This window comes from Magallana gigas, chromosome 2 (genome assembly GCF_963853765.1).
Source record: "Magallana gigas chromosome 2, xbMagGiga1.1, whole genome shotgun sequence".
Lineage (NCBI taxonomy): Eukaryota > Metazoa > Mollusca > Bivalvia > Ostreida > Ostreidae > Magallana > Magallana gigas.
This window is the reverse complement of record NC_088854.1, coordinates 27,301,497-27,314,279: the sequence shown is the minus strand read 5'-3', so window position 1 is coordinate 27,314,279 and position 12,783 is coordinate 27,301,497. Positions and strand designations below refer to the sequence as shown.

Sequence of the window (12,783 nt, the reverse complement as noted above, 5' to 3'; positions counted from 1 at the left end):
AGAAGTCAATGTGGCTGCAGAATAAAAGTTCAGTTGGAGAGTATTTAAGGAATTTTATCGGAATTTAAGGATGTAAGTAGCGTGTTTGATGTGAGATTTTAAAAGATTAGTGCAAATATTCAAAGACACCAAAGTGACTGTCGACAGACCCGATTACTAGTATTGAAATGAAAAAAAAATCTACTGAGCAAATAGTTGTCACCAGCATATATGTATTTGTAACCCCCACCCAAAGATAATAACTGAATCTGTCTGAAAACAATTCTATCTGATGCAGGTATCATTACATCTATTGTGTCAATAACTTCTAAAGTTTTTTTTAAAGATTCTCCAAGTGCTGAGGACCCTTGTTGTGGAATTTAAAGGCTGTAAATATTTCATTTTCATTTTTTTACGTAGCTGTTTTGTTTTTCTTTCATTGATCAGCAGTTAAAGTCTTCTCATGTTTTCAAAAAACTTTTTTTCGTTGCGGATTTATTATATTTATATTAAAATTGTACCGATTCAGTCAGTCTTATGACATAATTAGTTTTTATAACGTTCTTTCACTTACGTAAAGTTGAATAAGCAAACCAGGAAGTTAAATATTAGTGGAACAAGGAAAATTGGAAACATAATGCTTTTCTTTTGTCTACTTCAAATGCTTTTGTAATATTATTATTAAAAAACCAGGAAATCAAACTGCGGTGTATGGGACAAAACCTTCTCTGTCCTTCTTCAGTCCTTCTTCAGTAACCAGTGGAAAGGACATACTCTTTGAATAAGGTAAGATTGATTGATAGTTAACATGAATTTTGAACATTGAAACCAAAATACTCTTGCGGGTTTAGAATTTTCAAATTTTATGGCCAAAATATGTTTCAAAACGTTTTTGGTAAGGTAAAAAATAATAAAAGCCCTATTGGGATTCTAACTCATGACTTAGAGATTCGTAGTAAACGCTCTGAGTCATTGCGTTACGCTGTTAGGTAACCATTTCGTTAAAGAAAACAAAGTTATTTTTGATTTAATTGTTTATTTTGATCAGAGGTACGTCACAATATAGAGGTGTACCATACCACCTTAAACGGTCTACAACTTTGAATGAAGATTTGTTAGAGAATTTGGAGATTTTCATCGCATGCTAGATACTGACAGCCTATTCTCTCTACCAAACTTAAAAAGAAACTGTAATAAAGTCGATGTTGGACACCTTTAATAGGGATTTTCTTTAAAAATTGCACGACGAAATACGCTAGATATTTTTTTTATTTCACGAAAGTCATTATTGTAAGTTATAAGGAAATGATTGACAAAATAACATACAGTGTTACATTAAAATGATAACTAAAGTATGTTTGTACTTTTATTTCAGAATTAACTTGATTTTGACCAGCATTCAGGAAGTTTTTACATTCATAACTTCCCCAAACATGGCTGACGATGTAAAAGATATCAATTATGGACTTATATATGCTACAAATGATAGCAAATTGGAGAAGAAATTTTCCAAAAAATTTTCCAAAAAATTCTGGAAACCAAATGAAGAATCATTAGATATAAAATCAAATCAGCTGGTACTGTCAGTATCGGGAAAGAGATCCAGAGTCGTGCAACCTGAACAAACAATGTTCTTCTCCTGTACCGACGAACAGCTAGCTCTCCATTCCATGCGATGCTCGATCTATTCCAGCCTTGGCGGTAGTTGGAGCATTATTAATCCTAACGAATGCAAACGGGTTTGTTTCCAATGTTTCAATAAACAGAGGGTCCAAAAGTTTGATGATCTGACCCCGGGGGATCATATTGCAATCCACCGCGTTGCTGGATACGAACATCATGCTATTGTAATCGAGGTACATCCTAGTTCAGAGGACAACACACGGGGACTTCTTAGAGTAATTCATCGCAGTGCGCATGCGAAGACAGTTGTCAAAGGAATATTGTTGTGCATGATCACCATTGGCCAGTATGGAAACATAGCTTATTTGCGTGAGGAAAACGTGAAATTTAATATGAAAAAGGATCATGTGTACATTATCCAATATAAAAACAAACCTTTCACACGTTCGAAAATTATTAGACGAGCTCGTGCAGAAGTGGGAAGAGATGACACACACTTTGATATCGCCGCTGACAACTGCGAGCATTTTGCCAACTGGTGTGAAACGGGAGAATATTATAGTCACCAAATAGGGCTTATTAAAGGGGCTTTACAGAACTTGCTGTATTCAGACAATGAGGGATATAACAGGATGCTGAACTATCTCTCTGAAAATGGCTTAATGTGTGATGCCTGTTTAAAGGAAGCTCGAAAAGTGCAAGAAAAATGTCACCTAATTCAAGCATAAATACATGCAGTTAAACCACATGCAAGAATTTGAGGGAGAGGGTATAATGTTTTTACTCACCCGTTAGTCAATCCGTCCTTTTAAGCTCATCGCGACAACATCGGAAGACTTTATGCTATACCTTATGCCATACCCCCGTCGTCGGCCAAGGCGTCCAGACCTGGTTGAAGTTTTTGGAGCAGGTGTTGTATCTAAGTTATTACTTGTCCGTGAAGTTCCTTCCCCAAACTTGCATGGATGGTGCATCTGGACCTACGTATGGACTTAAAACACTTGGATGATGCTGAATCTGGGCCATGAATATCAGATGCTTAAGGAGGTTCAGGTTTTTAGAGTGGTTTAAAGTTTTAACTTTGATAGCCATATCTAAGTGACTACTGGTCCTGTCTTCACCAAACGTACATGGATGGTGCGTCTTATGAAACTTAAGCACTTGACAGGCGTGAATACTGAATCCGAGTCAAAGGTTTCGGATGATAGATGCTGTTTATGTTTTTAGAGCTGGCTTAAGTGTTTGGAGCAGGTGCCTTTCGATGACTATATCTTTCTGGTCCTAACTTCACCATGCTTGAATGGATGGTACGTCTCGTTACTAATACATTTAACAGGCTTGAATACTGAATCTGAGCCATAGGATTCGGATGCTGGATGAGGTTAAGTTATGGGGCATATGTCATTTGAAGGCCATATCTACTGTTTCTACTTGTCCTGTCATCACATTGAACTATGCATTACATAATCAATTTGTAGTGTTATCACAGGCAAGGGCACTGCAAAATGTAAATATGAAGATATATTGTAACATGTGTTATTATATGTTGTTATACTTTCACGTTAAATACTGAAATCTGATTGGTTAAGACGCAGTTAATAATATTTTCTATTACCCTTACCGTTAGCAACGCACTTAGCAACGGGTAACATTAAAAATGTTACATGCGCGAAAATTATGCGCGTACGGTTCGCTGTAGAATTCACGTTATTCCTATATAAAAGCAGTAAAATTTTCTTAAAATTAAGACATTCAGTATAACAAAATAAATAGTGCCTGTTTGGGAGGATAACAGTTGAAATTGACACCCCTCGAAAACTATTGTCAACCTCCGCTTCGCGTCGGTTGACAATGGTTTTCTCGGGGTGTCAATTTCAACTGTTACCCTCCCAAACAGGCACTATTTATATAATATCGTGTCAAACCACACAAAAATATACAATATGTTAATAAAGATTAGTAACTGTGATTTTCATATAATATGATAAAGGTAATCTCATAAAGGTGATGCCTCGTCTCAGTGAGCTCTGTAATGTTTGATTACCCATGTTTTATTTTGTTTGCACAACTCTCTCTTGAATCGCTGCATTGAATTTTGATGTACCAATTTATTAGGGAAATATGACCCTATATAATTATTATTTTGTTAATTTTATGCGTACCCTGCTGTCCATTGTTTAGCATTGTCAAGTAATGTAAGCGTATAGGGTAAGTTTTCCTTTTTTAATTAACAATTAAAATTTTAACCAATTTAACAAAAAATTTATCGGCCCAATGCATCCCTATTAAAAAAATCAAATTTGTATATACTCTGTTCAAGAAAAAAAATATTGAGCTAATATGATAAATACTACGAGGTGTTTCACAAATTGAAAAAAAAACACTGGGAAAATAAAATCAAAGTTTTCTTAAAATTTTGAGACATTTCAAAGTCAATCAAACTGTCCATTTGGTTCAGGTCCTGCAAAGTCCTCATAGCCACTGTTTTTTGGAGGGGTTTTTTTTTGGGGTTTTTTTTTGCGAATGTTTGGAACAATTTAGTGAACCATCTTTATACAGTGAATATATCAAAATAAAAATCATCTTCTTAAAGACTGTTTTTGCCTATTCTGTAACATCATTAGTGAAACATCTTTATACAGTGAATATTAAAAGGCCTCTTGTTAGCGACTGTTTTTCGCCAATGTTTGTAACATTACTAGTGAAACATCTTTATACAGTGCAGATCAAAAGTCCTTCTCTTAGCGACTGTATTTGTAAACGTTTGTAACATTATTAGTTTAAACTGTAACATTGAACCTATTGGTTGAGTGTATCAAAATATTTGAGGGGAAAACCTTAAAATATTATTTGATAAATAACCAAAAAACATCACATGATAATATTACAATTAAAGAATTCAAGAAAGTACATAAACTGTAACTCTTTGATTAATTATAAGGATCAGGGACAAAGAGGAAAACCTTTGGAAATCTACCTCAAAAGAAAGACAGTGTTAAATTGTTTTATACAGGAAAGCTAGTTGCATAAATCAATATACAGTTAAATTTAAATTTGTTCAAATTGTTAATTTTCTTCTAATGAAAGTGCTTTTTGAGCAGTGAAAAGTTAAACAAAAAGGTTAAATAGTGAATTCGAAATCTAAAAAGTACATGTATCATTTTGGGATGAAAAGGTTTACTGCATGTGGTGCCTGAGATGTCTTGAATGCTGAATACATTTCGACTGTTATTCAGGTGAGCGATGTGGTCCATTTCCCCCATGTTCTTAGATGCCTTCTTAGAATAACCACAATGTTCATTCGTAAGATCCATCTGCATAATGTTTTTTCTGCTTTAACATATGAAATTTTCTTGAAATCAAACAATCTTATCATACATGTAGTTTACATTCTATTTGTCTAAAACCTTTTTTAAAATTTGTGAATTTTGATAAAAATTTTATTCTTACCTGGATGTAATCCTTTTAATTAAATGTGCATAACTCACAAAAAGACGATAAAATTAGACAAATGAAATATTAGCCATTATTTTACGACCATCATAAGAACTAAATAGAATAACATAGACGTATACTATTATTGTTAATGTATTTTTAATGGGAGAAACAAACAAGAAACTTTAGTGGTATCACATACCATTTATTGAAAATAAATGACATTCAGTAAACAAAAGGTGCTTGAAGCATACACTGAACAAAGAATGTCTCGACCCTTTCCCTCATTTTTCGATGAAAATGAAGCGATGAACACCCAACGTTGCATAACACAACACAACAGCTACTAAAAAGGAATAGCTCTGAAAACTGTCGTAACACGACCTGCGATTGGTTGATGGCAATAATGTAAGCAATTTGATGATTGGTCAATCGGCTTTACTGTATTTGGACATCATGGACAATCCGTTACATGTAGTTTGCTGTAAAATGAAAAAAATAAGTAAGTAACTAATATCTTTTAAGTTTCTTTAATGATCATAATTTTTATATATCTATATCCAAATTCATTTTAATGTAGACATAATATAGAGTAAAATAAAAATGATAACAAACATAGTCATTGTTCTCATCATGAATATATATATATTAATTTCATTCAGATACGTACAACCATCATTTTGTCCCCTTCTATCCACCGTGTTATGTTCATTTCTGCGCCGTGTAAGTTTTGATTTGTGTGTTTCTCTACCAGTTTGTCACCTTCTAAATTGACCAGACTCTGAAAGAAAAAGAAAGAAGTCAGATATGTTACACTGTTATCGAAATGTGCACATCACGCATTTAGGCTTCGTTTATCAAACTTGATACAGCTCCATCACTGCCATAGTACATGTATATTTTAAGTTCAGCTGATTCATAATGGCTTTCTTTAACAGTTTACCTACATTATTGAAAGATAAAAAAAAACACAACAAACATAATCAAGCTTTCTTTATCACGATAACTCTTGCAGTCATGTACTATCATTATGATAAGAGGAATGTACCAATTCCGGTGACGAATTGAAAATCACCAAAAATTAACTTTTTAAAAAAATGATGGACTTCGTGTACTTTGGTGTAGATTTCAAACAAAGCCAACTTCAAAAATTTCAAAATCCTTGAGGCCGTCAGAATGAAACAGAGAACAAGAAAATGTGGACATATTGTTGAATAAGAACCAATGCGAAAACAGTTACCTTCATTGGAGATCCATCTAGGTCAGCCGAGTCGTAGTGCTCTCCTAACTTGAAGGTAAATTCCCGGCCGCCGGGGGCCCCTACCAGACCCACATTGATGGTCACAGTGTCCCCGGATACGGCGTACGATATGGCGGTCCTTGCGTCATGATACATTTGTTTCTTGTCAGCAGCGAGACCTGTGAATGAATCAAAGGGTGAGAATGAATTAGCTTTGTAATTGAGGACGTTAATTCGTACGTAGATGATGGTACCCACGAATTTCACGAAAATGAGCAACACGAACATGAATGATTACCCAGTACTTCCGGTATATATATCTATTGTGATCGGCTTCGGTCGATCACGATCACAGTATTGTGTCCGTGTGAGGCATCCGGCAAATTTTACTATCTGCGCACGCATTGCGCCTCGCATTACTTTGACAGACAACTTTCAACCATTCTTTTAATTCAAAAGCTATCTTTCTATACTACTTCTACTTTCTTCAAAAGAGACGAGTCGGGTCATTCTTCTCAAAGCATTGATGTCATCCCAAGGTACTTGTTTTACAATTCTGTCAAGTATGATTCACAGTAAATGTGTGGTCCTATACTTAACGGTGAGAAATTCACGAGTCTGCAGACTTGTGCATCTAATAGTTATGTGCACAAAAACAAAGAAGGATTGAAGTGCATATTGTTTTTTCTTGGAGAGCTCTAAACTCTTTCACTTACCTTGGAGAGGAGGTTTGCACTCTTCGTAAAAGATAAATGAATGAGAGAGAATTATAAAATGAAGCAAATAATTTGTAAACAGACTTCTGAACATAACTGAGAACCGAATTTTGGCATAAAGCTTAGAGCATGTCACGTGTAATATTGCATGTTAATTAGGTACATGCCCACATTTCGGGGTTAAGACCGATAGATGCATTCGGTACTGTCTACTGAGTCACTGCATCGCTACAAGAGTTAATGAGTAAATACATACTTTATCTTATGAACATGAAAACGATGTGGAATTTCAATTACACTATATTTTTTCAGTTTTTCTAAATAAATCAAAGTACTTTTGAGGAGATTTCTGAAGTATTCATTTCTTCCCCTAATTAACGATTGATTTGTGTAGTAAAGGTTTGTAGAGGCGATTTTTAAGGGACTCTGGTCGAAATGATACACTGCGGAATATCTTAAATGAGTCTCTGGACAACTCTTAAGTCATGAATATAGAAACAAACCAGATATATGTAATAGGATATTTCATGTTATATTTTTGGCAAACTTTTTGATTGTGCAAAGGTAATGCAATAAAATTAAATAATTGTTTAATAGTTATTTTAATATTGTTCAGTCATGTGTGTTTGTAGATAATTATAAACGGAACTTGATAAAATGCTATTGGTCGTTATTAACACAATGTGAATCATAGTTCTTTAGACATTCCTAAATTATCGGTAGCAGTATTTGCTGGTCTGGATTAAAAAAAAGAAACACTTTTATATCAAAATTACTTCCGGGATCTTCCCATCAAAAAATTCATCATCAGCCGAAGTCTGAACCGCATGCAATTCATTTAACTAAAAAAAACAGGATTTCGAGCAGTATGGCCGTGCAAATGATTTATTTGTGGCCATTAAACGTCCCTTTTCTTTATTCAAGATAAAGAATAGGTCTCCATATTTAGATTTTGTTATCGCATTTCCCCGAAAAATCTATACGAAAGAGGAGAAAGGCAAACTGCCCAAGTTTATTTCAGACTCTATCGATCATAGTTATGATTCACATTATTCTGCAGTGGCGTATTCCATCGCAGCAGATTTTCGCTATCACAAAAGTTAAGAGTTTTAATTCACAATATTTGCATGCATTTTTTTTTCTTTTTTGTGCCGTTAGTGACGACATTAACGATTATTATTTTATTTTTCAAAGTTGGCGTATTATTTAATGACACTGTTATTTCATTAGAAATATGATTTTATAGAATTTCATTCAATTACATAGTAACAAACTTTTGTTATCTTGTGATTAATTTGTTTGTACTTTATAAACAGTCTTGTCTAATGTATTTAATCAGCTATTGTCTTAATCCTACTATAGCTTTGTTCGGTATCCACCATTCCTCTGGGAACGGTTTTCTTTTATATACTAATCCGCCAAATGCAATTCTCTTCCTGCGTTACAGATGCATTCTTAGAAGATTAAATTTAATCTCGACCAAAAGTAAAAACTTCCTCAAAATAAGTTATATAGCCGTTTTACAATAAAACTAGTAAACAACAGTTGATGAGTTTTTAAAAATATGCCATATTGTCTGCATTTGTGACGATGATGCCCTCTGGGGTAAGATAAAAAAAAATAAAAATCCAGACAATCGGTCTTCCTCGGCAAAATGTCTCGATATCGATCTCAGGACAATGACACTGAAATGGTGATTAGCGTTAAATGAGTCGACAGACTTTTCCGACAAAGTACAAGCAATATTTCCGGAATGTCCTAAGGGAAGCGATGCTGTCTCAAACTTATCCATGTCTCGAAGTAGAGACTGTTTCAAACTTCATACCTTTGTGTTACAATATTTTATTATTATTGGGGAGGGGGGGGGGGGGGGAGGGAGGAGGTGGGTTATAAATCGTTTGGAGAGAGATTTAGAAGGATGGGGGGGGGGGGACAAAAATAGACGCTTTAAGGATTTTATTTTTGGGGAGCAGAGGTTTGCTAAATATGGATTTTAATTTAAGATAAATGGCCTTCAATCCTTACGATACAGGACTACGGCTTTCTACATTGAGCCCCGAATATCCACAATGATGATCGATCCCGCAAGGGATGGAATGCCGGAATTCGGTTAATGTCGTAATTTGGTAACCTAATAGACAAAAAAGCGATGGTTATCTGCTGGAATGGAGTGACACAGGTCCCGTGGTATCTGCCCGACATGTTTACGGCATTCAATCTTCTCACTTTTTTTTTTATAAAACATTGCATTGTCCAAAAATATCTCGTGGAAACGAACGCGATATTGCTTTACGGCCCGATATATAACATTTTGCATAGATTCTGGCATTATTTCAGGTAGGGTTTTGTGTTGTAAATCAAAATCAAAACACTGCAGCGATAAGTTATCAAATTTGATGAATTTTATTTTAATTCATATTTATTACACGAGTCGCAAAGTCCACTATTAAGAGATTTGGATATACGAATGTATCGTTCAAAGAATTACATTGCATTACTATAGTGGAAATACCCTCGTTTGATTTTTATATTATGTACTAGTAATATAAATTAATATTAAAAGTGAAGTACCTGCAATTTAGTATTGAATCATTTATAAAGAGTTTTTATTGAAGACATTTTCGGAAACATCGGCGTGATTTTAAATTTTACATTCCCAAAAAGTCCACGCAAAATAGATGCTCAGACAGGCTGATTGTAAACGACTTCATTATAATATTTAAGAGACATATTTAATCAACGCTTCGTTGTTGGATCTTAAAGCACACCCTAGCAAACAAAAAGTTGAGTACGCCATAATCTGTCAAAAAGCAATTTCATAAATTACGATTTACATAAGACTTTTGATATCAGAGTGATAACTGTGGCCCGATACAATTAAATCTGAATTCATTTAATTTTAAGCTAACTAGCTGTATAATAAATAAGATATGATAAACCCTTCATTCCATTTAGAAAGGAAATCCCTGAAACTAATTATTATTGTGTTTTGAAAATGGGATTACGGAAACCTTCGGCTTACACATCTCAATTATGAAAATACTTCAATGATTCAAATTTCAAACACTCCTTTACATTCATTTTTTTTCATTTTTCATTTTCACAATGTGCTTACATAACTTTCATTATAAACCAAGTAAATTTTTTGTGCAATCATAATTTTCATAAGTCGTCAATTTATTACATCATCTTTCTCTACCCCTCCCTGAAATATTTACTGCAAGGCGTGCGTTTTCTCTCTCTTCTTAAACATTACTGCGGTGTGCGCTTTACAAGTTAATTCTGGCTTCATCGGTCTATCGTTGATGCTTTACATAACATCGGATTAATATTGTAATTTCTGTGTTCTATGAAGGAAGACGTGAATCAAAGATTACCTCGCTATTCCTGCTATCTCGCCTATGCAACAGATAATATATAACAATTCACGGTTACTGTCATCCTCAATCGCTTCCAGAGTGTGTTCTACAAACCTTTTACGAGGAATGAACAACAGACAAACAACAAATTCTTTTTCACTATTGTTACTCTCTTAGTAAAGAGTCTCAAAACTTGCTGACTTGACTTGCTGGGCAAAAAGTAAGCTAAAAGTTTTTAATTTTATTTATTTTTTGTAAAAATGAGACAAATTTAATGGGGAAAATGATTTAAAAAAGCTTAAATTTGACTTACCTAAGGCAGTGGCCATTTCCTCAAAACCTTCTTTTTCCGTTTCTTGCCATGACCCGACAAATTGTTGTAATCCAGCCATATTCAAATAAATTTATTCAATAAGATGGCGTAAAAAAACAATTGGTCAAGAATGGTATTAGAACCTGTCTGTCTGTCTGTCTATAAGATACTGAGAAGACAATCAGACACAACACATTTCATTCACCGAGTTGCTTGTGCCTCGACAAGAGTCGATTCGACCGTTATATATAGGAATACGGGATCGCCGGGATGCCAGCAGGTGCGCGTTCGTTGCGGAGTCTGAGACAGCGAGACGTTCCAGTGTCAACGCTCCCCTTGTCAGGTGAAGGTTATCGATTCCACTAAATGACCAATCCGAAATCACTGCTTTATGTATTATAAACTGATTTATGCATCATATCCAGCACATATCATTCGCTGAAACAACCAAATTGGGTTTCCTTTGCTTTTTTAAAAAAAAATTTGAATTACCAGGAAAATGTCCGATGAAACTCGCTTTTCTTTATGAGCCTTATGGCTATTTATAAAAGATAACGCTTGTTTTCGCCCCCATGTGTATTCAATATATCGTTCAAATAGGAGTTTTTAAATGAAAAATCAGGAAATGTAACCATAAACATGCATGATAATGTTCTGCCGTCGATGTTGCGTCTGGGTTATTACTTTCAGTTCTTTGATGCTATCCAAAAATCGAAAATCTCATAATTGTAGGGAATAGGGATTCGTCATTTTTTCTAATCTATTGAAAGTATTTCACGGTAACATATTTTACAGTTGTTCCATTACATTTTGCTTCTGGGGCAGATTTCAGTAGAATTTCAGAATTCTTGTTAACGTACTGTCGACTAATTAAGACAGTTTTCCTATCTTTTTAGGGCAATCTTCTCTTAAAGCTATTACATACAAATGTCACCATTTAACTTTTATCAACATCCATTTAACATGTAACAACAAGATAGCACAATAAATTCTGAATTTGGTATTAAGCAAGTTGCAATAAAATAAGAAAAAGAATATCATTTTCAGTATATAAGCAACGGGATAGGAGAAAACAGGATTGAAAATAGCTATGATATGATATGAAACGCACCAAGTTGTCCTGAGTAAAAATTGAACCCCAGACTCTGAACGAAAGCCAATAATAAGAGGCAATGGAGCTCATGGCGATTTCATGTAATTCATTTTGAATGATTATCACTTAATTGGCACAAGATCACATTCCAGACGCTCGCTATAGGGGTTCACTCGGTAAGTGCAGGTGAATTGTTTGAAAGGAAGAGAAAACTACTCACTGAATCAAGGTTGGACAGGCTGACACAAATGTGAATTTGCTGGAACTGAGTAGGAATTGTTTAGAACGCATCAAGGGATTGTCATGTATTCTACACCCAAAATAAATGAGAAGGAAATTCTTCGGTTCGTGTCTTATCGAACGCATGAAACTTCTGAGAAATTCTGTAAGAAAGGCAAGATAACCGTTGACTAAGTGACGAAATTCATGGGGTTTTTTTTCAAAAGGAGGATCGATTAAGAATGTCTGAAAGCAAAATTTCACGATGTGGATATTTTTCTTCTTCAAATATGGTCATTAGAATTGTATGTGACCTGGTTTGTCATTGTTTGTTAATATATGAAAGATTTACAGATTCTGAGAAACGAAAGAAATATAATTCTACATGTACACAAAAAAGAAAGTGAATTTTAATGCATAAATTGTAGCAAACGGTATATATATGTTTGATATTATCTCAGATTTCTCAAAGTCCATTGAAAAGAAAAGTTTATGCTTACTACAAATACATGTGCGGTTAAATCGTACATATTTCGTTTTTAAGTGCACATGTGAATTTAACTTAGCATTACGGCAAACAAAAGAGAAAACTATTCTACCCGTTTCTAATACGAATTCTGTAAAAAGATTTATCAGCAATGCAATATTGCTAACCCTACAATATATTTGCTGTTACTAATCATTTTATGATTCGCCCCTTTCACTATGTTTCTTCCTCGATGCACTAGTCCATAATTTTTATCACACCGTACAATTCGTAAACTACTAAATGACTAGAACAGAAACAAATTACAAGTATTCCTAGC

At 34.3% G+C, this 12,783-nt stretch overlaps 2 protein-coding genes across 2 annotated transcripts; one reads left to right on the top strand and one right to left on the bottom strand.

The window, feature by feature from the left end:
• The first annotated feature begins 615 nt into the window (after window positions 1–615).
• Window positions 616–3,911, top strand: LOC105317590 (uncharacterized). Its single transcript, XM_011414276.4, has 2 exons — window positions 616–765; window positions 1,355–3,911. The coding sequence occupies exon 2, from the start codon at window positions 1,413–1,415 to the stop codon at window positions 2,328–2,330; it is 918 nt and encodes a 305-aa protein (XP_011412578.3). The 5' UTR covers window positions 616–765; window positions 1,355–1,412; the 3' UTR covers window positions 2,331–3,911.
• Window positions 3,912–5,221: 1,310 nt separating this feature from the next.
• On the bottom strand, window positions 5,222–11,010 carry LOC105317591 (fatty acid-binding protein, adipocyte). Its single transcript, XM_011414277.3, has 4 exons — window positions 10,666–11,010; window positions 6,278–6,456; window positions 5,708–5,818; window positions 5,222–5,519 (listed from the first exon to the last, which is right to left on the bottom strand). Exons 1-4 carry the CDS (start codon window positions 10,742–10,744, stop codon window positions 5,466–5,468), a joined length of 423 nt encoding a protein of 140 aa, XP_011412579.1. The 5' UTR covers window positions 10,745–11,010; the 3' UTR covers window positions 5,222–5,465.
• Window positions 11,011–12,783: the final 1,773 nt, after the last annotated feature.